Raw genomic sequence first — 26828 nt, forward strand, 5'->3', positions numbered from 1 at the left:
ACAGGATCCTCGAAGTTCCATGAATATGGGTTCGCGTCCAACTGCTCTTCTACCATCGTCCCAAACTCTGTTGCGGCGAATATACCGCTACAAGCTCGAATCATGCTTTTCCACTGCAGGATCGAAGGGGTAGTGGTGTCGGGCGGGGGGAGCGTGCAGCTTGACTAACTCGAACATGATCTCTGCTGCGATTTCTTCGTGGTAATAATCCGACAGGACGCCAAACATGGCAACGCTTGTGAATCCTTGATGTGTCCCCGTAAGCGTGCGCACGATGTGGCGGTTTCCAAACCCAAACCACAGCACATCTCCGCATACCCCCAACGAGTGAAGCTTCTGAAGAGCGGTTTCGACGTTTTTCCGGCCTGAATTTGAGATTGCGAAATCGCTGCAAATGGCTTGACCCAACGCACATGTGAACGCATCGACATTTGCGCCCATAAAGCGAGACAGTGTACTGACCGAGGCCGTGAATGACAGTGAGGCCAGTGTGATCCAATCGACTGTACCTTGCTGTGTAAATGTAGTGGTAGAAACCCCCTTGGGCGAAGAGAGAGCCATCTTGCGCCGGTGCGAGGCCTGTGGAAAGGAAGGCAATGTACACAAAGTTGATTGCACCTGAAGTGGCCGGGGCGGTCTTATGATCCGACATTTTCAACATTGCGAGGGCTGTACTATTTCAGACCGACGTTTGCCTGACCCCCCTACGCTGCGAGCGAATTGGATTGCGTTGATTTCGTGCAGGTTGGGCTTATCAGTTTCGATCTGGTTCACCGGTGTGCGGAAACCTCATATTACCCCTCGCGATATGCCTTGCATTCGTGATACGCGGGACGAATAGAGGCTCGTTCTGGTTCTGGAAGCCTATATTGCCGCGAATGGGGGCTGCCTAGTATTACCTAGGTATAGGTTGTGATAGATTACATGGCAGATTACGTGGCTCCTACCATGTAGACTACCTATGGCACCTAGGCGCAAGGTTGCGATTAGGTACCTTCCATGCGAGAACTGTTTCTCAGGGTGATGTTAAATCATGCAGACGTACTGAGCTAAGGCATTCACGCGCTCTGCTCCGCGGGCCTGGCCAAGCATATCTTAACGCTACTCTTCCGACTATTGGTGGCGGCCACGCGACCTCCTTGGCTCAGGTCCTGCTAATTTGTGATCAACAAGGCTGTGGAACCACGTGAGACGTGGCTCGCGCATATCAAAACACTTCCACCTCTTCTTGGTAGCCTGTGTGCCCTCGCTCAGAATCCTGGTACATGAAGCAACGTTTGACTTCGCGTACCCCTAGGTGTTATCGGCAACTGCTACTTGTTCTGCTCCAGCGCCAAGGCCCAAGAGCAATTTTAAGCCTGGGCCGGACACGGAAAAGACGACCTTTGATGGTAGAGTTGAATGGGAGTGTAGTTCGTACGTGTTGATACCTAGAACGGTGGCATCCGAATTCGGGTGTTTCGTTGCGGGCTATCCCAAGCGAAGGATAGCTCTTACTCTATCTGGGCTAGCGAGCGTCTTGGTATGCTTCAAGCATCAGATATTTTTGCATCCCCTTATTGCAGTCGCACGTGCAGTCGCACGTGCATTCTAATGTTGCTTAAATGAAGTCGTCGCTCTTCTCGCGTGCCCACAGCACAACGGCACTTTTCTTGTCGCCCGACCGTATCTTGTATCAGTCACTCGTTCATCGTCATTCTCGTACATCATGCATTCTGCTCTGCTATTGTTTATTACAGCCCTCCCGTTCCTTGGGGTTGATGCTCTCATAGTCAGTACCTCCGCGCGTTGTGGTACGCAATCCAAAAATACCCTCACTTGCAAAGATTCGGCATTTGGGAATTGCTGCTCCAGCAGCGGATACTGTGGTTCGACTGTAGCATACTGCGGAAGTGGTTGCCAGTCTGGGTTCGGCGACTGCACCTCGTCCATTAAATCAATCTCAACGTCGTCAAAACCATCTTCAGTTTTCAAATCATCTTCAGCGCCGGCGACATCTACTTCTGCGTCATCGAAATCTTCTTCTGCAGCTGTCCTCTCATCATTAGCAATTACGAAATCATCTGCAGCACCTACAACATCGTCTTTAGTACCTGTGACATCACCTTCGGTAACTGTCAAGTCATCATCGACATCCATCGTATCTTCTCCAGCACCTGCAGCATCGTCTTCGACGACTCCAAAGGTGAAGATTTCCACGGATGGAAGTTGCGGCGGCTCTACTGGATACTCCTGCTTAGGATCTACATACGGCAATTGCTGCAGTGCATATGGATGGTGTGGAAGCACCAGCATTTACTGTGATACTGGCTGCAACGGGGGTTTTGGAAACTGCAATTCCGCCAGCAAATCTAGCGGGTCATCTACCTCTTCCGTTCATGCGTCGTCTGCGTCGAGTTTGACCTTCTCTTCCATCGCGACTTGGACGTCGACAGGAACAGCCTCAACCGCTCCATCGCCCACCCAGAAGGTTTCCGACAATGCACAATGTGGACCAAGCTTCGGTGGGATGACTTGCATGGGGTCCCAGTACGGCGACTGCTGCTCACAGTACTCTTACTGGTAAGTCTGCGATCCTTGAGTGATGAGAACGATAGCTGATTTGGTTGTAGTGGAAGCACAAGTGCCTTCTGTGGGACTGGATGCCAAAAAGGGTTCGGAGATTGCAATGGTGATGCCGTAACCTCAGCTTCGCCCAGCGCCTCTGCGACCCCAGCACCAAGCAATGTATGTGGTGTGGAGGGCTTTGCCGACAGTGAAGCATATTACGCCTCCTCATTCAATCTGATCGACGCCTCGGACGCTTCACCATGTGCCGCTCTATGCTTGGCTGAGCCAACCTGCTTGAGCTACCTGTTCAATCCTCTTCTTGAGAATTGCGCTTACCTTAAGTATTCACTGTCGCAAGGAAATTTTATCGCTACAAGCGGCACAGATCAGCTCTTCTGGGACCGGGCATGCGCCCAGGCTACTGCATCATAAGTCAGTTCATGGCCATATACCACATTCCAGCGTTGAACTCATCTCCCCTGCCAATGTCCTCTCCCAAGGTTTTCACCGGGCGCATCTCCAAGCGTCCCTGCCGCCACGGTCCGCAACATTAGCGACGTCACACTACTTCTGACGGTACATCGGCTTCCTACAGAGTTATCAGGCGAGATGCTACCTCTTCGACAGAGAATTGCATACCTTTGTACATGACGTCCTGAGATCTGTGATGTCAATCTATCTCTGTACCATGCGGATACATTTGTATATGGGCGGGACGCTTTATATACAAAACACTGTAATCTATGCATATCATAATCATAATGCAAATGGTCACCCGCCACATGACATCAGTTTGATTTGTCTATCTGTTCTTACATGAAAATGTGGTGCTGCTGACCACTCTGAAGCGAATGGAAGCCTCATCGTAAGATGCTTGTGTAAAAGCATATATCCTATGCAACCAAGGTCGTGCTCGCCGTTCACCAAAAATCCCACCAACAGAAATAATAAAGACTCGCTACGCTACGCAAAAGAAAAAACCCTTTATGGAATTCCAAAAAGATCATCCATAAATTGAGTCCACCAGAGCTCCGCGTCCGTCCACAGTACGGCCCGCTTTATCATCCATGCATTCCCCGAACATGTCCCTCAACAACCGTTCTCTTCCATCCTCCCTCTTGCCTGTACACGCTCCTACAGCCTCTGACAAAGCACCTCTCATGTCTCTCCTCGTCAGCATGCACCATTACATCGTCCCCTGCGTTACGAAGCTGTCAGCATGGCTCAAATGAGCGGTCCATGCCATCCCCCCATCCGGTCCTCTACTTACATCGCAAACATACACCATGCACATCGCACTGCACTGGATAGTCCGCACAGTGGCTCACCAATCGATACCGATCGGGAAAAAACGTCCCGCAGTTGGCACACTGCTCGCGCTCGGGATTCGCTGTGGCCGTAACACTCCGTGTGCCGTGCACGTCTATCGCGTATGTGAGTTGCGTGATGGCGTGCGTCGAACTTAATTTTTCAAAAGCATAGCTCAAGGGCTTTAAATTGTTTGCAGATAGCATCGGATCGCCGCCGTGCCTGTAACCGAAGCCTTGATAGTCGTGGCTCGATTCAAAATCAAAGCCAGCGAGGGCGAGTGAGTTGGATGATGTGTGCGGGCGGTACGGTACGAGTGCATCGTGGCTATCGCGGAAGCCGATCTGTAGAGGCTTGCGGGGACGGTGCGTGTGATGCGTGAGAGTGCCGCTGCGATAGTTGATGCTGTTAGAATCAGAAGGGCCATAGTGGGTCTGAAGGTAAGGCTTGTGGTGGGTGCAATGACTGCCGCGACCGTTGAAATGCACACTACAGACTGTGCAGTAAGGCATGGCGATAGGTGAGGGAGAAGTCTCTAAGAATCCTGCCACACGCGAAAGGGCAATAGCCCACCAAAATAGCTTGAGTGATGGAGAAGTGATAATAGAGAACGCACGAGTAGAGACTCCAGGCAACGAACCAGGCTGAAAGGCTGAGAGCTAGACACAAGGCGGTGGATTGCGGTTTGAAATGGCAGAGATGAGGCGTCTGCGCAACACGCAAGGCTGATAAAATGATAGGCTTGGAGGGTTATAGCCTTCACCGGATGCCAACGCTCGTTCCTGAGACTGCATCACTCGCTGGTAAGTGGGGTGTGATGACACGAGAGCCATACAACCGGTCAAGAGGATGAGTAATATCTGACACAGGACATTTATCAAATAGCTGGATTTGATGCTGCAGCCTTCTTAGCTAAGACAAGGCTGATGTGTGTACACCGGACGTTACCCCAACTCTTCAGGTCTTACAGAGCTCTATCACGCAAAAACATAGACCCTGCCGGACCGATCCGCACTAATGACCATCCCATATGGCTGCTCTACGAGCGCAACATCCATAACCGTATCCAGATGCCCTCTTAACAGATGTTGCTGTTGCACAGTGATGAGTCCAGATCGACTACTCTTCACAGCCGTCTTTTTATTGCCGCTCCGACTATCCCTGGTCGTCGAGCTTTGGCTTTGATTTTGAGGTTGAGACAGTCGTTCAGTGACGACCTGTGTCTCGGGAGACGAGGGCGGCTGGCTAGTAGTATATTGCGGCCTGGCCTCGTCCGGTTCCATGCCGCTAACTACCAAGGACGCTTCCTGACGAGCGGTGTCCCAATAGCGGACTTTCCAATCTGGACCTGCGGTTAAGAGGAATGTGTGTGCTCGACTCCCCGGTTTCTGGGAGGTGGCTTGGTTTGCTACGACAATGGCTCTTACACCTTTATTTGGGGCGGTACTGGCTGTTGGTTCCAAGGTGGAGAATCGACCGAGCATGCCACCTGTTGTTTCGAAATCGAGATCTATCAGAGTGGTGGTCTTCGATCCCGTATCCTTCGCTGTACCGGTACGGTATACCTCTTTACAGATGGTCTTTTCAATGTCCCACACGGTAACTTCGCCCTGTCCGGTACCACCGGTAATATACACGCGTGGCTTTCCGATGGGACGCAAGTAGAGGCGATGTATAGCGGTCGCCGCGTGAAAAACCCACGACTTTAGCAGGAGCTTGAAGCGGACATCCCACAATTCCAGCACGCCGTGGGACGTACCAAGCAACAACCAGTGTGCCTTCTTGTCGACGCAGAAACAGGTGGGATATCCGTGTTGAACGTGATTCTTCAGTGTGTATAACTCCGTCATGGTCTTGAGGTCCAATGCAACAACCTTCGATGTTCTGGTCGCCATCAGGAGGACCGATTTATCGTCCTCATTGTAATGATCGATCCATGTAACATAGTCATCTTCGGGCAGCTGATACTCACGCAACATCCTAGGTCGCGAGAACTTCCTTGTGACGATAATGTCACCTTTGTTATCTTCCTCTTTATCTTCATGGAATTTTATTTTCACCACATGCACGCTGCCGTCACTTCCTGTGGCAACGAAACAGTACGTTTGCTCAACGAAGCAGAGACTGGTCACATTAACGCCTTCGCCGAGATGGTACGTTTGCCGTGCGCCTAGTGAGAGATGCCGTTCAAAACGAGATGGATCCCAGATCTTGACAGTGCCGTCATCAGAGCCGGTGATGAAGAAGGTTTGGTCCGGGGCCACTAGTATCCGTCGTACGGTAGCTGTGTGCTCACCTAAAACGCCCAGTAAGCGACCCTCCGGTCTCCAAGGAAGCCCATTCGGTGACTGGTGCCCATCCTTATAACGGATGAAGGCAGGTTCGTTCGACGCCTCAATCTTCGGTCCAAATTCCATCGCTCCCGAAGGGAATCGTTCCAGAAGCATCGAGTCGAGCAATTTGAGCACCGCTGGATCGTTGCCCGTATAATTGTGTGCGTCGCGGAGTCGACTGCGTGAGGGGCTTCCATGCCTATGGTCGCCCGCCAACGATGAAGGTCGGTGACGGGTGCGAGAGACTTCTCGCGCAGTGGCGCCGTCAACTTCTCCAGATGCATTTGTCGACGTAAAACCGATTTCGGCCTGAGCTTTGTCTCCTTTGTTGAGGAGCGCTAGAGCACTGCCTTTGTGACGCAGAGGATGAATATGTTCCCCAGCTCCAAGAGATCCCACTGGCGACAGAACACTCGGCGAGCCACGCCGAGGCACTTGCAGTGAGTTCGGTCTAGGTTCTGTAGTATCAGAAGCCGGTGAATCTATACCTGATCGCAAATCGCTTGGAGATGAAGCCAGTTTTGGTCGCGCGGGGATAGAGATTCGACGGGGTCGCTGACCTGCTCGCACTGATCCATCGGTCTGGTTACTGCTTCGCGCGGACCTCCGAGCAGCTTGCGCCTCGGTTTCCGTTGTGGAAGCGTCCAATAATGCATCCCTGATAGTTTTAGGCTGATATCCATCATCTTGGATCGACACACGGCGCGCATGTTCGACGGTCTGCTGGGCGTTCTCGAATAGGACTGTGCGCGGCCGAATGTCTAAATCTTTCAGGGAAACCATCTTGTTGAACTTGCCAGAATTTCTCGTAAAGCTGTCTGAACGTCGCCGGCGCGTTACCCTCCATATGAACTCACGGAGTGCAACCAGCTTGAAGTCGTTTTCGACAGTCAGGCCCGCATTTCTCAGCTTTCGTATCCACTGCTCGTCTTCATCTGTTTTCTGCATCCGTTGCAGTATTTTCGTATCGAGTTCTCTTCCAGATATCGTTGGCAGAGTATCTTCGGATGAGCCAAAAGAGAATGTCTGCTGTTGTTTTGCCGATACCCAAAACAACCCTTTCTGGGCTTGCGTCACCCAATTGGACGCCATATCCATGATGAGCCTTGATAAAGGCTTCTTCAGAGAATCGAGCAGGTGCAGTTCAGTAAACTCCGACGGTACAATCTTAAGATATGGCCTGATCAGGTTGACCAAGATACTGTGGTTGTCGGCAACCGAAAGAAATTTCGCCACAGCTGCGATGAATTGCGCAGCTGCTTCTCGGATCCAGATATTTGGATGCATGGTCAAGCGAGCCACTATATCAACCAACTCCCAAGCCTTGGAGCGCTGAAACAGTCCCTGTTCCGCTATTGCTGAGAGGGCACGAATGACTTTTTCTACCACAAATTCTTCCGGGTCGGTCAGGGCCTGCACCATAAGTGGGAGGATGTAGCCTTCTAGACTAGCACTGCCGACGAATACGGCAACGCCCACGATCGCTTCAAAGAATGCGCATTTGAGCATCCAATCAGGATCGTTCAGATAGGTGTTCAAGTGGCTCAGCACAACATCGTTGGCCCTAGGACTCCCGAAGAAGAGGCAAAGCTCACCTACAGACCGAAGCATGGCCCTGCGAACAGATGAATTGGAATCTATGAGGAGAGACTTTGTGTGCTTCTCGAAAGCTTCCAATAGGTTCTGGCGGTCTGAGTCGAACTGATTTCGGTGAACGGAAGATGTGAGTTCCTCTTCGGCTTCTGGTACCGCTGCGGGCAGAGTGCCTTCAGCACGCAGAGCTTGAATGACGTCCAAATACCGGGCTGCAGTAGTCGCCAGTGTTCCAATGCACCAAGCGTAATGCATCCGAACTAATGGATCGACCGTGTTGGAGGAATCTGGGAGGTATCGCTCTAAACGAGGTAAAACATACTCTGGAAAGATGTATGCGTTTACCGGCGACACAACATGCACCATATCTAGGACCTGCGTCATTGTACGTAGAGCGGCTACCTTGACTTGTACAGACTTGTCGGTCAGTAGCAGCGCAACGTAAGGCACAACACGGTCCAATTTGGCTTCGTCTGTAAGCCTCTCGGCAAAAGCTAAGAGCAACTCGAGGCCTCGTAGTCGAGCCGAAGCTCTGGCAGTGCCTCGCAATGAAGAAACAATAATAGTAAGAAATATGAGATTCCCATCGTCGATCGCGAGGCTGGGCGTAGGAGTTGCCTGATGTTGATAATTCGGTATATCGATGCAAAGAGGAAACAATTTTGCATTCGGTTTCGGTGGCGAGTGTTTCGGCTTCTCGGGAGCGTTGCCTTGGTTGCTCGAAAGAAGATGTGAGATTTTGTCAAAGTCGCTGTAGATCTGCTCTATCCGATCGTCAGGTTCGCCAAGGTGCTCGTTGGCGGTTGTCACAGGCTTACGGCCGGAGGTAGGATCTGTGATGGAATGCATATATTGCTGGAGAAAGCCGTAAAAGTAGTGGGGGAAGACTTTGCCTTGCCAATGTTCCAAGTAATCTTCAGCAGACATTCGTGAACTGGGGTCCATCTGTATCATGTGCGTGATGAGCTCCCGTACATCTTTGTCCTTGATCTTGCTCAGGTGTATGTGTCCGGGGTCATATTCCCCTGTGCGATACTTGTAGAGTTGGCTGAGGTTGAAGATGGGAGATTCCAAAAACAGCTCAGCAATCACACAACCAACAGAGAAGATGTCCATTGCCCACGTGACGGTCCCTTCGCCTTCCGGCTGAGCTCCTGGGCCAAGGAACCGTTCGGGGGCAAGGTAGCAGGTACGCCGTCCCGACATGTCGAAATAGAATGAGAAGTCAGCAGGGTTATCTTCGGGCAGGTATGGTGGCTTGTAAGAAGCGGAGAAGTCTGTAAGATACAACCAATTCCACGATGTGACGAGGATGTTCTCAGTCTTGATGTCGCCATGGTAGATGCCCCGTGCATGGCAGTCGCGGACAGCGCAAAGTAACTGGAACGACAACCACTTCTTCTCTATCTCTTCCAGGAATGGGCGAGTGCTCAGGCGGTCGTACAAGGAGCTATGAATATACTGACGCACAAGGTAGCCTCCTACGGCCGTCTCGAGGATTCTGTGATAGCCTAGGGCGTTGGGGACATCGGCGAGCATCTTGCGCTCTTCACCAAGACGTCTGACATAACGGTTGAGATCGAACTGCGCATAAGGCTTCATGACAACGCGTGCAACGACCAGGCCATCCTTGTGCCTGGCTCTTACTGATTTCATGAATCGCGCCGCTCCGAGAGACTTTTCATAGCGAAGGTCGGCCAGCTCTGGCACGTCGATGTTGGCCGAGCCAGCCGAAAGCGTGGTAAGGGAGAAGCCTTGGCCCATGGTGGTAGTGATGGCTGCTGGCAACCGAGCCTAAGATGCAGCGGTGTCGAGGCCTCGAGTGTGCATATCAGACGCTTGGTCCACAGTGTGCCTCGCCTCCATGAAGGTGGAAGTTGGTGGAAACGCAGGCCAGAGTGTGTTGATAGCGCGACGCGGTAATCATGTGCTGTGGTCTCTGCCTAGGTGATCAGGACATCGCAGGTCAGTCGTCGTTCTCAAGCCGCAACGGGACGGCCAGGGTCTCCGCCGGCAGCCATCCCCGGATAGGCTAGGCCACGTCTCGCGGTGGGTTTACTTTTGAGCGCAACACGTATGCAGGCTTCACAACTGACAGACACAACTCGAGGGCGATGCAGCACGTCGTCTTCTTCCACCCGGACCTGGGCATTGGCGGTGCCGAGCGGCTCGTGGTGGACGCCGCTGTCGGACTGCAGGACCGCGGGCACAAGGTCACCATCTACACATCGCACTGCGACCCCGCCCACTGCTTCGACGAAGCGCGCGATGGTGAGTTCTCTGCGGTGCTCGAGTCCCCAATCCCCAGGCTTATGTGGAGCGGTAGCTGAGTCTTGATTTGCGCGCAAAGGCACCCTCGACGTCAGAGTCCGCGGGAACTCAATCGTGCCGCCCACCTTCCTCGGCCGCTTCGCCGTCCTCTGTGCCATCCTGCGTCAGCTGCACTTGATCCTACATATTGCCGTCTTCACCAACGAGCTACAGTCGCTCAAGCCCACGTCCTTCTTCGTCGACCAGCTCAGCGCTGGTATTCCTCTCCTGCGAATACTACAGCCAGGCATCCGCGTCATCTTCTACTGCCACTTCCCGGACAAGCTGCTCGCCAAGAAGGGAGGCCTTCTGAAGACGCTGTATCGCGGTCCCTTCGACTGGCTCGAGAGCTGGAGCACGGGCTGCAGCGACACCATCGTGGTTAACAGCAAATTCACAAAGGGTGTCTTCGCATCTGCCTTCCCCAGCCTCAACTACAGAAACCCCGGCGTCGTGTATCCTTGCGTCGACACCAGGCCTACAAACGTGGATGAGATTGTACCGCTGTGGGAGGGCAAGAAGGTCTTACTGAGCATCAATCGTTTCGAAAAGAAGAAGGATGTGGCCCTAGCAATAAAGGCATTCGCAGGCTTGACCGCCCAGGAACGCGAGAGGGCCAGGCTGGTCATTGCAGGCGGATACGACCCGCGAGTGGCCGACAATGTGGCCACATATACGGAACTCTGCGAGCTGGCCGACTCACTAAAGCTCAAGCATGCGACCGCTAAGACTGTCATAACTGCACAGCGTGTCCCCGATGACATTGCTGTTCTCTTCCTTCACTCGGTACCGACCGCCTTCAAAACGACCTTGTTGGCCACATCTCGGCTGCTAGTATACACACCCTTACACGAGCACTTCGGTATCGTTCCACTCGAGGCCATGTTAGCAGGTACTCCTGTACTCGCCGCCAACGAAGGTGGTCCAACGGAGACAGTCGTAGATGGAGAGACAGGCTGGCTGCGGGACGTCACAAAAGTTGACGACTGGACAGACGTCATGCGAACCACACTCGCGGACGGCAAAGGTGAGCAGAAGCTTAGGGAGATGGGTAAGCGGGGCAAAGAGAGGGTAGAATCCCTTTTCTCGAAAGAGAAGATGGCCGAGGCTCTGGAGACGGAGATAGTAGGCATGGCAAAAAAAGGCGCGTCCGCCCGTGACTCCTTTCGCAGCTGTGCTGGTCGCAGTTGCCTTCATGGGCCTGTTAGCTGCGTCAGGTATGTGGTTAGCATTGAAGCAAGCGCGACAAACCGGAAAGCCGTGAGGCGGTTGTCTGTACTGCATGTATAAGTAGATTGTAAATTCTTGATATTACTACTGCGACTTATAGAGACATACCGTGTGCGACACTGTATATACCACTCTCTCGAACAGAACGCAAAGCACCAGACGTACGAGCGCAGTGCGATTCTACAAGGCGGCCAAACGTGCACTGCTACATCTTTTTTCTCATTGACGAAAGCGCAGTGTTGCTAAAAATAATAATGATTTAGCACAGCAAATCATTTATTGCGATTGTTCGGTGCCCATGACTCCCCTTAGAAAGGGGAATTCATCACACTACGAGCAGTCCAAAAACCAGGCAAAATGAAGCCTCTATGGGCACCTACTAAGACTGTTAGCACGCATAGACCACAGCCCAAAAACACGTTGTGCACACAACACATCGAGTCACAATGTAGAAAAAAAAAAATATCCTCGACTTCGTGGGATTTTAAAAATAGGGTAAAAACAAACCTACAAAGGGAAATCTTATTAAAAAATATTTTAAAAAGTATAGAAATAGGGGTTTAAATCCCTCTATAGTTTTTTTTTCGAGGCACCAGTTACGAGGAAGACTTTGTCGCTCAAAGCATCCTCGAGGCCCTCGTCTTTAACAATTTAGAGGGCAGTTAGGCGTACGTTGCCAGGACTATTTGTTTCGGCGTGGGCTTGTGCGTAGCGAGACATGATGACAAAGTATAAGGAGTAGGCAGGATAAAAGAGTGAGACGAGCAATAATAGTCAATGGGTGATGCTAGGGATTGTGGCTCTCCCAATAACACATGGCGCTCGAGTATTGGAAGCTGCGTATGGAAGGTGTAGGTCCGGGCACGAGAGCGTAAGTCTATGTTATCTCTTTATAGTTTTATCCTTTAGCTGTTCCGCATATGCTATCTAGTATACGTGAACGAAACTAATAAAGTAGGTCAGTCAAGGGACACTTCTAGTCCTCGGCCATGTAACATCTAGGTACAACTTATCTTGTCGTACGCCCTTCCTTATACATATTCATTGTTGGAAGTTTTAGCTTTAATAATAGAAAGATACGCAAGTACTGCACCAAAAGCCCATCCATGGCTATTTCATCCAACACAAGACTTCGCTATTCATGGTCTGTCGCTCACAACAGTATGACTAGACGCATTGACTCACCCGTGTTCCCCCAATATGGACGTATTATGACACTAAGACTCGGTCTGCTGCAAGACAGTCCAAAGTGTTGTCTCGGGTGCCGAATATGCGCTGTCTCAACGGGCGGCACTCGTGCTGTTATCTGGAGACTGCCAATGCATATAAAGAGTAAGATCCTCCCAGTAGGCAATGAAGATAAGGAAAAGTCAAGAACTATCAAAGCACTGGACGCTACTCTCATACTGGCTGATAGCACAAGCAGATCATGTCCCACCACACCTTGCTCGACGCCTTGATGGATGATCAGCTCGTGCATGTAGCTTTGGAACAAGATAGGTCTGCTATGGACGAAAAGGCGAAGCGTAACATGAAGCGGCTGTACAATCACTACATTCGATCCTCGCCTCGCACATTAGCGACCAGGTTCCATCGCCTCGACGAACTCCAAGTACCCAAAGACTGGGAGGCCTACATCGATAAGCACGGAACGGACCCGACGTGGCTTGTCGATGGCGATGAAGACGCTGCGAGTCCCGCGTCGGCCCTGCTACACCGCGCGTCAGCGCTTGCGCGCATGGAGTTGCGGCCGCAGTCCAGCTGTGCTATAAAGAACTTCCACTATCTCTTCTTCTACGACTTGGTCCGTCAGTTGCTACCCAAGGCCAAGCACACTCAAAAGGGTCTAGGACCGAAGCTTATCGAGGGCCTAGAACAGATCGTAAGGCATCTGCAGAGCCCACTGGTGAAAGCTTCAGACTGGAACATTGCGGCGATCACAAGGTGGTACGACATGGGTTTCGCGACGAACATTCTAGCTACCAAGTTCGGCCCAGGATACCTCTTTGTCTTGGATGAACACATATCAGAAGACTTTCTACACAAGTTGCCAAAGTCGGGGGCCGTCTATGAGGAGGTGATTCGTCAGCTCGAGGATCATCTGGGCTTACCAGATGTCCTTGAAGAGTCTATTGGAGAGCTTGGCACTGCGCTGCGAGCACGCCTCATGAAACCATTCGAGGGTCTCAGTTTCGGACAAGTGCTGGCGAGTGTCGAAGGGGTGGGTATGGCACATGGCTAGTGGTGTGGGTGGAGCGCGCACAGGAGGTAGCGAGTCATCAGCCTCTTCTATGGCAAAGGGAATTCATGCACAGGAGAACGTTTATATCAATGCCGCTTTTGTAGGAGAAAGTAAAAGTCTATTATAAGTAAAGAAATCCAGTCTATCTGCGCATGCAAATCACCCTGCCGTAAAATGAAAAATCCAAGTACATCAACTGAATCCATGCGTAACATCCCGCACTAGCCATTTCCGCTTACTTGATATCTATCCCTCGTCAATGATAGGTAAGCCATCCAGCCTTAGGTTGGGAGACCCTGCAAGCCCACAATCTAGTGCCACGAGAACCATCCATAAAGTCTTTACCATCACACCCTTTGAAGATTGCTCCTCCGCCCGTTATCATCCTGCATCATGTGGATCTATTCGAAACGTTGCAGTGTCAGCGGAGGATAAGAACGCCTTCATGGTCAGAGCTACATGTACTCACATCAGCCAGTCTAATACGCTCCGATCAATAAGAGCATGACCCGGATGACCACCACCGCAAAGATGGACCACCGCATCAACTTCATCACAGTAGTAATGTACTTCAGAAGTATCCAGGTGAGAAGCGCGAAAACCGCAGCGATCTCGTCCCTCCCTTTGGGAAACACCTCGTGGAGGATATCCCACGCGCCCTTCACCAAGAACTCCAGAGCCCAAATCATGCTGCTGGCGTTGTGATAGATGCTATTGCCTACCACAGGTAAAAAGTTAGCTGAGTCACAAAAGCAGTTTGCACAACCTGTCCAAGTGGCAACTGTGTACCAGGGAGCAACTTACCGTGCAGACCCAAAGACGTGAACGTGGTTTGGTACGCCCCAGTTTCCCTGGAGAAGAAGCCAGAGCGCCGGTCCATCAAGGGTCCAAGTGTATCGGTCAACTACATCGGTCAGCGGTGCGGTAAGCCAATCGCTCCACCACAATACTTACATCCTTGAGGGGCTCGTAGCAGTAGCTGCGCAGAACCTCCAAATTGTCCATGGAGATGAGGCTAAAGCAGAAGCTACCAACTTTCAAGACGTAGGTGCGGCCGTCGGACTCGATGTTGATCATGTCGAAAAGCGGTCGTAGGCTATCTGCGTGACGGTGGACGAGGGCGGCACCAACCGCGATGCATACAGGCTTGATCAAGATGGACAGGAAAAAGGTTGCGACCAGGTACATGAAGCCAGGGTCGAAGAGATAGCCGAACGGGGAAGCAATCGTACGGTACAAGTTTCGGAGAAAAGGCATCCTGGTCGTGAAGATGGTGACGATCGATGGGAAGTTCAGAGGTGTAGGGGATTTCGACCGAAAGTAGTAAGGTCTTGGAAAGGTTGGGTGAGGAGTTGAAGTTGCGAGGCACGTTCGCCATCTAAATACACGATTCTGGCGTTGTTTGTCTCGCAGCAGATGACTGCGCAGGTCTAGGGCAGCGCGATGAGCAAACAAGGTCTCAGATCGCAATGAACGTGGCAATCGTGCACCGACCACAAAGGAGACTTCCAGAGCCGTCCTTCGCAGCGATGCTCTTGCGGTATTCACATTGGTCCGCGCACGGTCGCGTGTCTCGCCCTCAGGCAGCGGCCGTGCAAGACATACAGCCGTGCCTTGGTAAGGATACACTTCGCGGTATCACCACCAGGAGTAACGCTTTCCACCCTCATCGGAAACTCAACTCACCATGGACCAAGACTACGAGATCGTTGTTGCCGCTGGACTCCACACCCCGTCCCCTGGCGGCATCCCCCGCCGCAAGTCTGTCCTCTTGCTATACGATTGCTCAGCATTTCCACTTCCCGATCTCGCGAGCAAGCTGATCGACCTGGATCATGTAGTGGTCCTACCGGCCACAGCCTTGCCCGCGGCTCCACCCGTGCCCAGGCCGACGAAGGTGCGCATGCGGAATGTCTTTTGTTACTCAACACAAGCACCGTTCGAGAGGCCAAGCATAGCTGTGCAAGACGCTATCCTCAACCACATCTATCAGCGCACTGGAGTTCGCAAGTTCTTCACCGTTATCGTACTAGGAACACCGCAGATCTCAAGGGTCGGCTATCTACCAGAGTTGCTCAACACCTGGTCAGGTATCTCCTTTCACTTGGTCACAGAGGCTCTCCGGGTACAGCACGAGGATTGGAGGGCTTGCTTCAACCGCTACGAAGACCTGCTCCTGCGTTATCGGGAAAACATGACCTGGTGCACCTACCAACTCGAGACACTGAACGGCATTCGTGGCGTCTCGTGGTTGGACGTCGATGAGGCGGACGTGCAGAGGCCGGCAGTTGAGCGACATAGCTTTCTAGGCCGCCTTCTTCTCAACACCACCCTGCATCAGCCAGCAGCTTACACCCACCTCCAGTCAAGGATCGCAAGGTTGTCGCTCCGGCGTCGAAGTGGCGATGCGTGCTTGGGCAGCAGTGACCGTCTATTCCTCTGTTTTGGAACCCTACGGCGCTGGGAGACGATGCCCGATCAGCAGTCTATGGAGCCTCCTCCCAGCCGACGTGGCTGCTAGTTTCAGTGTCGAGGTTGCAAAAGTCCCAGGAAAACACCCCTACAATTGCTTATGTGGCCTATTACCGGCCACTACTTTTCAATCTTCATCAATAGAACAGTACTGGAGGACCCGTATTATCTATCAACAAACAACCGCACAGGATCTGGTACGAACATCTACCCTGTCTTAACATAATGCGAGAGATTATCTTCAACATTCGACTGTGCTATGTGGAAGTCGGTTCCTACAAGCATAAACATGGCGATTGCCCGCCTACACTAGAATAGTGCTAAGCCTATAGACTACTATATATACCAAAACAGTTTGGATTTCCTGTGCTCTTCTATTAAGAACTTCTTGCTATTATAGTAGGTTTTTCATAATATAGAAACCAGCTATTTAGCACAGTTTACACTATACTGGATAGCTCACTAAGGTGTCCCATTAGCTAACAGAGAGGTCTCTGTAATTGGCTAGGTGTGAATTAAAGCTTAGGGTAGTGTGCCAACATGTTCCTTTATCCCTATTACCTACACTAAGCACCCACACTAAGCACCCACACTAAGCACCTACACAACCTACTACTTTTGTAACTTATGTGTATAACTACGTCTAAATTACTTAATTTTGAGGTTACTGACTAGGTGTTGTGGGTGCTTATTACCTTTAAGCAAAAAGGACTACTTTCTATACTATATGAGATAGCACTTGGTCTATAGGGGAGCCAGCTTCACAACGTTGTAAGCTGACTTTCGCTATGACAAACCACCCCGAGAGAAGGGTCACCGTGGCCAGCTACAAGCGTGGAGCCCAATAATCAAAAGCCATTAACGCATTTGCCCAATGGTGGAAGCGGAAATGCTGTGCCTACGCATATAAGAGTTCCACGCTCAGATCATCCTGCAACATCACACTCAATTCCTGGTCAAACGCTGCCAGCGACATCCGACTCGACGCCACGCGACCAGCCCGTACGCTCCGACGCCACTCCATCTTTAGGTTCTGGCGCAACTTTTGTCAATGCAGCATCGCAGTCCACCGTAGCAGAGGGCCAACCTCAGCCCCGATAGGTACGTTCCATCATGATCTGATCGGCCGCTTCACGCTCCCCATCCCAACTTTACGCTAATGCTAGCCACGGTCAAAGAGCGCCGAGAACTTGAGCGTGAAGCCCGTGACAGTTCAGAGAAAGCCTGATCGTAGTTGCTCTCCTGGCGGTCCTCCTTTAGATAGGCAAGGCAGAGAGTTCGCTCTACGCATTGCGGGATATGGATGCAAGGTTGGAAAGGTAACTGGACACATTATGAACGCTAGACTGCACATGTGGGTATTTGCCGTGGGGCACTTTAGATTTCTACATCCTACAACGGCTTCAATAACTTAATAATGTCAAGATCTCCTTCATACTGTGACTCTCTTTTCAGAATCAATGTAAGTTATAACTCAACCTGGATTTATGATGATGTATAGTCTATAATCTGTGTACAAATTTCCAAGAGCAGCGTTCGTACAGCTGCTAGATGATGTTATTGGAATGATGTGCCCTTAATACTTCTTCCGCACGTCCTTGCCCGTCACCTGCCACGGCAGTCTACGTCGCTTCTTCGGCGCGGGAGGTGTGGATGGAGATGACGCCTGCTCGGGATTGGTCGCGCCGCCGTCCTCGTCAAGGTTCGGCATCTCTGCGCGGATGGGCGTAGCCTTGGCGCTGCGCGGACGGCGTAGTTCGGGCGGGGAGATGGGGCGTCTCATTGTAGGGAGCTCGGCCTCTACGTTGCCTCGGGCTCCAACCTCGCCCTCGTCCTCAGATCCAACTCTGCCCTCGTCCTCCTGCATACTTCTCTTTAGAATGTTAGCCCTGTCTGCTAGGATCCTCTCCCCATACGATGATTTCCTGAATGCTTCATAGCCTGGCAAGGGAGGAGGTCCTTTGGATATGTAGGGGGGAGGGATAGGGCGAGTGACTGTGGCTGCCATGGACCCCACGTTTTCCAGTGCAGCGCCAGTTTGGACTGGAATAACCTCTACTACACTGTGCTTTTCGGTGTCCTTTGTCTGGGTGTGCTGGACTTTAGGGATCACGGTACCTGCCTCTTCAGTCCCCTTATTCTTGTCAAACCTGTGGCCATTTGATTCTTCCTGACGCTGAATCGCCTTTTCGGTCTTACTCCACCTTGTATCCTCGTGAGGTTCCTCGCGCTTTATCATGTCGCTAGCCTCACGGAGTTCCTGGCTCCTATGAGGCTCCTTCTTGTCGACTGCGTTACTAGTGTTGCACACTTCTACGCCCTTTTGAAGTTCCTCGTTCATTGATAACGCTTTTGAAGAGCTTGAGATGAAAGACTTAAAAGTGATGTACTAACAGGAAAGCCTTGTAGATCAAAGCAGGTTAACATTATATAGCATAATTAGGTGCCCAAGTTTGGCCGCGATTGTCAGTGTTACGCTTGTGAGGCACCTTTATTCATCAAACTTTGGGCCCGTATTACTCCGAACACTAACAAAGTAGCTTGTGGTGGCACAATATCACGAGGAATATCCTGGGATTGATAATGCAATATAATACTCATCAAGTCTATAATCAATCTACTAGAAACAAAAGAGAATACTAAATTACACCAAAAAAGAGCGGACAGACGAAAAGTCCAATAGAAAGTATAATACTGTTACCAAATCCCTCTCCAAAGCATCTTACTATACTAGTGAGCGCTTCCCTTTGAGACCTGGGAGCCCTTTCTTTAGTCTTCTCATCTACAGTCTCAAAGGATTACCTACTTAAACTGTGTATAGATGTGATGAACTATTTTTTGATCAAGAGTTGTGCAACACCACACATACCAACACAGATGGTAGCTACGTGACCAAGCAGACGTAGTCCACTAAACTGCTTATAGGGCGAATCCTCTTCTCCTTTGTCGTCTTCGAAGCGAGCGCGCTTGGTAGGTCGTCCATTTTCATCGCCAGCCTCACCTCCATCCATGTCAGCCCTCGCACGTTTGAGGCCGCCTCGAGCTCCGACACCCAGGGAGACGGCCTCGCCAACCGTGCTACGCTCCGCAGCCTGCGCGAGGGTAGGTATGCCCGACCTACAGACGGGAACAGGCTTCTGGGAGACGAGCATGGGGTTCTTGTGAATAGGAACCGGCTCGCCATCAGTCGAGACGTCCTTGTATCGGTCAGGACCTCGCTTGTAAAGGATGGGAGTAGAGTTGTCCTGGACGGGAGTGGCCTTGTTCTGGAAAGCGGAGTTGTCCTGGATGAGTGTGGAGTTGTCCCGTGTAGGGGTTGGCTTATCTTGGGCCAGAGTCCGCAGCGTGGTGGGCGCGGTAGCCATCTCGTCCTCTATTCCGTCATGTGCTCGACCAGACAGTCCTGCGACGTGAGGATCATTAAGGTAAACACAGAATTTATAACTACCAAACTCGAGCATAGTGTTCTCCCTCAAGGTTGTAGAGCTCCCTGGAACCAGATGGACCTTTCCACTGCATACATCTGCTGTGGTCAAGTTCTGTGCGCTATTGTTGATGAGCGACAAGGTCCGCTTGCCAGTGTCAAAGGCTAATTCGAAGTGGTGCGGGTCGACATCGGCACCCAAAAGCTGCACGGCGTTGGTGCGCTTCTTGCCAAAGTGCATGCTCTTGCGGGCAACCTTGTGAACGTGGGCCACGTCGTAGACGATGACGTTGTAGTTGATTCCGGTAGGATGCTCCTTCAGGATAGCGTCTGCGAGCGCTAGCGGCATTTCTGGGATGGCCATGGCCCACCTGGCGTTGTTTGGGCGCTTGGTTGCTTCGATTGCGTACTGCGAGATTGGAACGACCGCAGCAATGACGGAAGTCATGTTGGCGAGGTGCCGTCGGTTGATAGCGTCGAAGGAAGATGACTCTGACGGTGACGCTTCGGATCGATATCAGGCTGGAATTGGCTCGTGAAGGGTCGCGAGCGAGTTGGTAAGAAAAGCTTGGTTTATTGTAATTGTCGTTGCTGTCGTTTGCGCAGGGAAACAAGCGACCGCTCGAAGGTGTTGAGAGTGAGGATGTGGTGAACGAGAAACGTGGTGCCTTAAGTACCAACACTTGACATTGGCCTGGCGCAGCTGTTCTGCTTGATGTCTTGCAGTAGTCATCCGCGCCAGCGCAAGGCTCAGGCCTTGTCGCGGTTTGAGACTGGTGGGCATGAGCTTCCACCAACGTGAGGTGCCTCGGACGGTCTGAGGCGTCTTGAAGTAGGGGGAGTTCAGATTCTGCTGTCTCAGGACCCTGCGAAACAATCTCTCAACCGGAACAGAGTCATCTTGTGAGGAAATCGTGGGGTTCCTCGCAACATACACATGTCAATGGAACGGTCCTTCTGCAGCGACACATTCTGACCACAACGAATGAAGACACTTGGATCCACAGTTGAGAAAAATGTCTCCTGTCAGCCCGTATGAGCAGACCTGACGGGCCAGTTCTCGGCAGGGACACCGTGAGACAATCCTACGAGTGTACAACTTCCCTTTGTGACCGCGTTGCTTCTTGTCTCAGCTCGTGCTTCCGAGACGCTGCGGTATAGAGCGATCTGGGACTCGGGCCACTGCTGGATGTTTCGAGCGCTGACGGCTACGGACAGGGATCTGCGCGAAAGCCCGCTGTCAGCGATTGCTAGAACGACGCAAGCCATGGCGCGAGCATAAAGAGGCGTGCTCGACCCGACATCACCTCCAAACGCGATCCTCATTCTGCTCTTGGCCCTACCGGGAGATATCTCAGACAGCAACGACCCACATTTTCTTCTGCACCCAGAACGCAGCAACTCACCGTCAGAACGTAAGTCCTCGCCCCCTCCTTTGCACCGCAAGCTGATCGGTACAACAGGAACACTAGCCGCTTGGAGGTATGACATCGCGGAACAGGCGAGCTGGTCTCGCGCGCGTTCTTGCGGGAGCGGTGGCACGGCAAGCCTCGACCGTGATAGGCCCTCTCGCAACGCTGCACGGTGCCTTTTACCTGCTCACAAACGGGAGCCGTGAGAGCGCCACGGTCGTCTTCGTCCGCGGAGCAATCGATGCAGCAAGTGAGGTAGTCAGGTCGATTGCTCGGAACGGTTTCAACATGGCGTGGGATGCTGGTCAGGATCCCCGGCTCCAACAGGTCATGACGAACGCGAGCCGGCCTCTGGTGACTGCCGCGATGAACACGCCAGTCTTTGTGAACTGGTTGGCGACCTCCGGTATCCGGCGCGCTTTCAACTCCGCCAGCGCCGCTTGGTACTTCTACGCCAGCGCCCCGCGGCGCATCTGTTTCCTGCTCCTCGGGGATCCGGACGAGAGCGACAGCGAAGTGGTGAGCGAGGTCGGAAGGAGCGGCCACCGCCAGCTGGTCGACATGGTGAGCGTACAACACCAGATTGGAAACAGCAGCGCCGCGCGCAACGACGATGCGCAATATCCACCCCAGCTGGTTGCTAGCGGAGGCGAAGATGTGGTCATGGGCGAGGCGCAAGGCGATACAGGAGCGAGCGGAAAGCGGAAGAAAGACCTGGAGGAATTCGCCGGTTACGAGCAAGACCATCTCGCCAAAAAGCAGCGACTCGAGTCAGACTACGACGGCATCGGCAGTGACACTAGAGTGGGCCAAGACGGCACGCTCATGTACAAGTGCACGGGTGTGACAGGAAAAGGCCTTCCGTGCAGCAGATGGAGCAGGAGCGCGCAAGGCAGTCCTCCAGTCTACCACTGCTGCCAAAAGCATGAAGAGCAATGGAACAATCGTCAAGAGCTTCTTGTGGGGGACGAAGAGTGATGCGGATGAAATCGAGGCGGACGAACAAGCGTCCCACGTCTGGAGCAGGGCCGCGTCTTGCCATGTCCCTGTGCTGACGCGCAGAGATTGGTTTTCGAATGGGGAATCATGGAGCATATAATGAAGTATTCATGGAGAACATAGGAATCATGGAGACTATAGAAATATGGAGAACATAGGAATATGGAGAATATAGAAATATGGAGAACATAGAAATATGGAGAACATAGAAATATGGAGAACATAGAAATATGGAGAACATAGAAATATGGAGATTATAGAAATATGGAGGGGGAATATTATCCTGTTAATCCGTAAAGCAAAACTCCAACTCCATTCTATGCCGTGCTGTTCTTCCCCAAATATAATTGTGTTCTGGATCGCCTTGCCTCGTATCGTGAGGAGACGAGTTTGCTGCAAAGCGACCTGCAAGTGACGGACGACTGAGCCGGTTCGCGTCAAGGCTTCTTGGCTTGCCTCGAGGCATCCTCATCGGACCATCTGAGCGAAACGTAGGTGAGATTCGATGCATGTTGACGGTTGGCGTGCGTGATGAGAGCCGCCATGGGCCATCTGGCAAGTCTCGTGCCATCGTCCGGCTTGCAGGTGACGGTCTCCATGTTTTTGCATAGAAAGGCTGCGAGCTAAGCGGTGTCAGCTTGAAACTTGATGCAAGCACCGCAGCATTTTCTTTTTACTCACGGGACCGCTCCTCCTGTGCTGGACCATGTCCCCAGCAGGCGTGCGGAGGGCTCTTAGGGCGCCTTGGTACTGGCTCCTGGTGCGATTAATCTCCAGCGTGGTGTGGTCGTTGGTGCCGACGTCATCCTGGCGCTCGGCGCCGCAGACGTCGAGCAAGACGAGGCGGCCTGCGCGCTCTTGATCTCCCAAATGTTGCGTTGACATCTCGACGAGCAGGTGCTTTCTGGATGAGTTTTTGTTCATGTTTGTCGGACGTGTCGTGCGTTTACGCTCAACGTGTGCCAGCACAGCTGCCACGCCGGCTGGCGTCGTAACCAGATAGGCGCCTGCCGACTCCGTCACGCCGAATTGCTGCTGTTCTTTCGCACTCATCGCTTCCAGCTCGCTTTGGCTGCTCAACATTTCCGCGGCCTTGATGAGTATGCCTTCATTGGCGTACTCCAGCAGGTAGCGCCCGGCAGCCTGCCCGACGGACCTTTCGCCGACTACCAGGGTATGCGACTTGCCGCTGGACGACGGGCCATCTGTCATGATGATGCTGACACCGCCGTTGACGACGCGGTCAAAGTAGGGCTCGAACGCTGTTGCGAATTTGTCGTTGTCAATCGAGTCGAAGACGTAGTCGAACCCGAAATCAAAGGCCTTGTTCGTGTGGTTGTGAAGAGTGACACGGGCCCTGTCCTCGCTCACGCTCAGCACGGAGCCTTCTCCGTCTCCGCCCAGCGCTCCAGGAAGAGGATAATCGCCGATGCGGAGGAGCCTTTGCAGGTGATTGTCGCGCGGCTTCCCCAGAGCAGTCGTGAGACTGGCAACCTGTTGTTCCAGTGCGTCTTTTGCCGTGCTTGAAGCTGTCAGAGCTTCTCGGGCCTCGGAAAGCTCGCCTTCGAGCTTCGCCACAGAGCTCGTTTGCCCAGAAAGCTGCGCTGAAAGGTCGGTCACCTGTTTCGTGCACTCTGCGTGGAGGGAAGATTCTCGCTGAGATGGATCTGCCGCTGTACTGTGCGCCAGCTTAAGCGCCCGTTCGAGTGCTGTAACAGTAGTGTTCTGCCCAGCAAGCTCTCTGGCGTGCTCTTCACTTTGCTGAGCGAGCTGCTGATCACGTAGGCGGACCTGCTCAGCTTGGCTGCTTGCATCTTTCTGCGCCTGCCTAAGCGCAGCCTCGAGAGATGAAATAGCAGTCTTCTGGTCGGCGAGCTTTTCGGGGGGCTCTTCACTCTGATGGACGAAGGATCGATGAGATTGTTGCAACAGTTTAACCTTGGCCTCGAACTTTGCCGCTGAATCCCTTTGCTCGGATAGCTCCTCCGATAAGCGGGCCTCTCGTGTTGTGGACTCTCTGGCCTGCTCTTCGCTTCGCCGGACGAGCTCTTGCAGTCGTTTGATTTCAGCCTGGAGCAGTGCTGCGGAGTCTTCCCGCTCGACACCTTGAGTAGTTCGTTGTACATGCTCACGATGTATCGTGCGCAGGACACGTGAAGATCTGGAATCGCTGTCCTGGGCTGCTATGGTGGCCGGCGGCCGGCGGCGTCCAGCCTCGCGCAGGATGCTCCTCCTAGCCGCTATGATGAATCTCACCACGCCGAGTTTGCCAAGTGCAGCCTGTGCATGGTCCCAGCCCGGTCGAAGAGCCCATCGCCCTTCCTCACTCCAGGTGAACAGGATCGGCAGCATCATGAGCCATAGCGTAGCCGGGTGAATAGCGCCCCGAGTGACGGTGAAGAATCCTGCGAAGCGTTCGGCGGAGACGCAGTCCCCATGCGACATACTTTGCCAAACCTCGTCGGGGGAGGGAATTTCATCCACTGCAACGTTCACGGTAAGCGCCTCGTGCGGCAGGGATCGCGGTTGATGTGCACTTACGAGACTCGATGCGGGCTGCCCCGGCTGTCTTACTAGGCAGTTCTGCCAGTGGGAGAACCATGGGATTGCTTCCGGTGCCATGGATGACAGCGACCGTCGTGAGACGCTTCTCGAATAGGGCATCGTCGCTAGGAAACAGGCGGCCGTCGAATCGACCGCGAAGCTCCTGCAGGGGCATGCCCAAAAAGGGCAGGCACGCGTGGATCTCGCTCGCGAGCGGCACGCGGCTTCCTGCAGACATTACAGCAGTCAGCGATCTATCCTGCGCGGGAACGAGCGCTGGCAGCGGAGCAAGACTTGCCAGGCAGAGTCACGTCTCGCGTGAGCTCCAGGTGCAGCAACACCCCAACGAGCGCGATCACGATGCCAACGAAGTGGACAGGATCAGGCTTCCGGAACGAAGCAAGCCCTATGGCGACCAGGAGCACGACGAGCTGTCCCACAAGGCTCTCATGCGCGACCACGTCGGTGATGTCGTCGAGCAAGCGGCCCAGACGGTTGGACAGCCAGCGGGCGGTGGCTTGGACGCGGTGTGCGCGCGCGCCGGAGGCCGGCTGCATGTTGTACGAGACGCAGGTCTGCAGTCGTGGGAGAGCAAAAACGGGGACGCAGAGAGCGAGACATCGAAGAGCGAGGTGGGGGACGTTCTTGGTGCGGCCGTCGCGGATGAGCGCGTTGAGCGAGCGACCCAGGCCCATCGTGCAGCGTCTGAAGGGGGGAGGAGGGAGGAGGCGAAGGAAGCTGGCGAGGTGCAAGGTGAAGGAGCGAAAAGGGGCCCGCTGTGGCGCAGAGACATGGCCTATCGAACTTGTCCGCGCATCGTCACGGCTGGCGAAACTCCACACCGACGCCCATGTCCCGCTCTGCTTGACCGCGACGAACGAAATCTCGTGGCATCACCGGGGTCCGCGCTTCTGGGCATCGGCGGGTAACGGTTTCGCGGATCGATGGAACGACGAAGCTTGGGTAGACACAACACGCAGGAACAAGTCACGCGCATGAAGGGGTAAGTAAGTACTAAGTTCAATTGCCCTTTGGAGTCTATTGAAACGATACACGAGCATCGATTGGAACGATGCCTAGGGCAGGTGATCCGACGGGAGGATGTTTGCGCACGAGAGCTGGTTGATCAGAAGCGAAAGTGCCGTGAGCCGTGAAGACGGGAGGGGGGACGAGGAGGCGCACACGGGAGGCTGGAAACGTTTGTACGCGCTGCGGGAAGAAGGGCATGGCTAGGCGTCCGGGAGTGCGCGGAGGTAGTCGTCGATCCGGCGCTCGAGCAGGGCGTCCGCGGGACCCGGGGGCAGGAAGATCTGGAATCGATGGCGCTTGTCCTCCCCGGCCGCCACCTGCATGAAGCCCTCGAGGCTCTTCGTCTCACCCGGCGCTACCGTCCGGAGCCGCTGGAGGTCGTGGACAAAGATGTCGGTGGCCGTGGTGGTGGTGTTGGTGGTGGTGTCCAGCTTGTCGCTGCTAATGTTCTTGACAGTCAGGGAACGGGTGACGGGATCCATGGCGATTAGAAACTGATGCGAGGTGATGCCGCTTCCTACAAGTACGATGTCGTTGTCCCTCCCGCTGCCAAAGGAGAGGCCGTGCTCTCCGGTGAGACGGGTCGGGTCGAAGATGACGACCGCTCGCTCTAAAGGGTACCGCTCCGCAATCAGCCCCTTCATCGGCTCTTCGAGGGACGACACGGTGCAGCGGTGCTTCCGGTTGACCTTGAGCTCCACGCACTTGCGGGTATCCTCCATGAGTGGGAGCAGCACGGCTGCGACGGGCGACATGACGGGGTGAGGATCGAGGGGGAAGAGGCAAGCTGGGAAGGGTGCGAGTCGTTGTATGGTGGGAGCGGGGGGTGTGGACCGTGAAATGTACCGTTGCGGCGAGAGCTTTCCAAGACAAGCTCTATTTGCGCTGTCGAGACAAGCGTTGCGGCAAGACAACCGCAACGTCGACCCGCATCTTTTTCCAGCCAGATTAGCGTGCTGCCTGAGTGGAGTTAGCAGAGTGCCTGCGTGAGTAGGAAGCTGGGATCGCTGACCTCTGCCCGCCGCGCCTGCAGAGGGCACGCGTCCAGCCAGACGAGCACCGCCTCCCGCTCGTCCGGCATCAAGGCCGCAGGGCTCATGAGGAGCAGGCGAAGGGCGTGCACATCCGCCTCGCGGAGCGACCGCTTCTCCATCTCGTCGGCATCGAGCCGGCGATCGAGCTTCTGCGGTACGCACTCGGAGCTTCCGCGTCCACCGCAGGGTCCCAGGGGGCACTGCGCCAGCCACTGCCGGACCAGGTGCGACTCCCGATCTGCCAGGACCCCCGTTCCGTAGAGTATCAAACCCAGCCGCTGCATCTCAACTTCCTGTAGCACCTCCTTCTCCTGCATGTAGTGAGGCTGATCAAAGTCGTGTTGCGTG

General features: G+C 53.4%; 10 protein-coding genes across 10 annotated transcripts; 4 read left to right on the forward strand and 6 right to left on the reverse strand.

Moving 5' to 3' along the window:
- Positions 1-1600: 1600 nt before the first annotated feature.
- N0V89_007602 (uncharacterized protein) lies at positions 1601-2295 on the reverse strand (the record flags this gene model as incomplete). The annotated part of the gene is made up of 2 exons (XM_056216364.1): positions 1601-1669; positions 1819-2295. The coding sequence occupies 2 exons, from the start codon at positions 2293-2295 to the stop codon at positions 1601-1603; spliced, it is 546 nt and encodes a 181-aa protein (XP_056070611.1).
- Positions 2296-4835: 2540 nt separating this feature from the next.
- VPS15_1 (Serine/threonine-protein kinase) lies at positions 4836-9548 on the reverse strand (the record flags this gene model as incomplete). Its single annotated transcript, XM_056216365.1, has 1 exon — positions 4836-9548. The coding sequence occupies one exon, from the start codon at positions 9546-9548 to the stop codon at positions 4836-4838; it is 4713 nt and encodes a 1570-aa protein (XP_056070612.1).
- A 100-nt stretch (positions 9549-9648) lies between these two features.
- Positions 9649-11384, forward strand: ALG2 (Alpha-1,3-mannosyltransferase-like protein; the record flags this gene model as incomplete). The annotated part of the gene is made up of 4 exons (XM_056216366.1): positions 9649-9682; positions 9755-9833; positions 9883-10055; positions 10135-11384. 4 exons carry the CDS (start codon positions 9649-9651, stop codon positions 11382-11384), a joined length of 1536 nt encoding a protein of 511 aa, XP_056070613.1.
- Positions 11385-12524: 1140 nt separating this feature from the next.
- On the forward strand, positions 12525-13566 carry N0V89_007605 (uncharacterized protein; the record flags this gene model as incomplete). The annotated part of the gene is made up of 2 exons (XM_056216367.1): positions 12525-12530; positions 12742-13566. The coding sequence occupies 2 exons, from the start codon at positions 12525-12527 to the stop codon at positions 13564-13566; spliced, it is 831 nt and encodes a 276-aa protein (XP_056070614.1).
- A 479-nt stretch (positions 13567-14045) lies between these two features.
- Positions 14046-14823, reverse strand: N0V89_007606 (uncharacterized protein; the record flags this gene model as incomplete). Its single annotated transcript, XM_056216368.1, has 3 exons — positions 14046-14305; positions 14371-14470; positions 14521-14823. The coding sequence occupies 3 exons, from the start codon at positions 14821-14823 to the stop codon at positions 14046-14048; spliced, it is 663 nt and encodes a 220-aa protein (XP_056070615.1).
- Positions 14824-15253: 430 nt separating this feature from the next.
- N0V89_007607 (uncharacterized protein) lies at positions 15254-15993 on the forward strand (the record flags this gene model as incomplete). The annotated part of the gene is made up of 2 exons (XM_056216369.1): positions 15254-15853; positions 15937-15993. The coding sequence occupies 2 exons, from the start codon at positions 15254-15256 to the stop codon at positions 15991-15993; spliced, it is 657 nt and encodes a 218-aa protein (XP_056070616.1).
- Positions 15994-17614: 1621 nt separating this feature from the next.
- Positions 17615-19910, reverse strand: N0V89_007608 (uncharacterized protein; the record flags this gene model as incomplete). Its single annotated transcript, XM_056216370.1, has 2 exons — positions 17615-18427; positions 18927-19910. 2 exons carry the CDS (start codon positions 19908-19910, stop codon positions 17615-17617), a joined length of 1797 nt encoding a protein of 598 aa, XP_056070617.1.
- Positions 19911-21162: 1252 nt separating this feature from the next.
- Positions 21163-21852, forward strand: N0V89_007609 (uncharacterized protein; the record flags this gene model as incomplete). Its single annotated transcript, XM_056216371.1, has 2 exons — positions 21163-21167; positions 21219-21852. The coding sequence occupies 2 exons, from the start codon at positions 21163-21165 to the stop codon at positions 21850-21852; spliced, it is 639 nt and encodes a 212-aa protein (XP_056070618.1).
- A 458-nt stretch (positions 21853-22310) lies between these two features.
- Positions 22311-25112, reverse strand: N0V89_007610 (uncharacterized protein; the record flags this gene model as incomplete). Its single annotated transcript, XM_056216372.1, has 4 exons — positions 22311-22496; positions 22555-24356; positions 24415-24645; positions 24689-25112. 4 exons carry the CDS (start codon positions 25110-25112, stop codon positions 22311-22313), a joined length of 2643 nt encoding a protein of 880 aa, XP_056070619.1.
- A 534-nt stretch (positions 25113-25646) lies between these two features.
- On the reverse strand, positions 25647-26797 carry N0V89_007611 (uncharacterized protein; the record flags this gene model as incomplete). The annotated part of the gene is made up of 2 exons (XM_056216373.1): positions 25647-26306; positions 26459-26797. 2 exons carry the CDS (start codon positions 26795-26797, stop codon positions 25647-25649), a joined length of 999 nt encoding a protein of 332 aa, XP_056070620.1.
- Between the last annotated feature and the right edge of the window lie 31 nt (positions 26798-26828).

The sequence above is a fragment of the Didymosphaeria variabile genome (assembly GCF_027946475.1).
Source record: "Didymosphaeria variabile strain IMI 356815 chromosome Unknown scaffold_5, whole genome shotgun sequence".
NCBI lineage: Eukaryota > Fungi > Ascomycota > Dothideomycetes > Pleosporales > Didymosphaeriaceae > Didymosphaeria > Didymosphaeria variabile.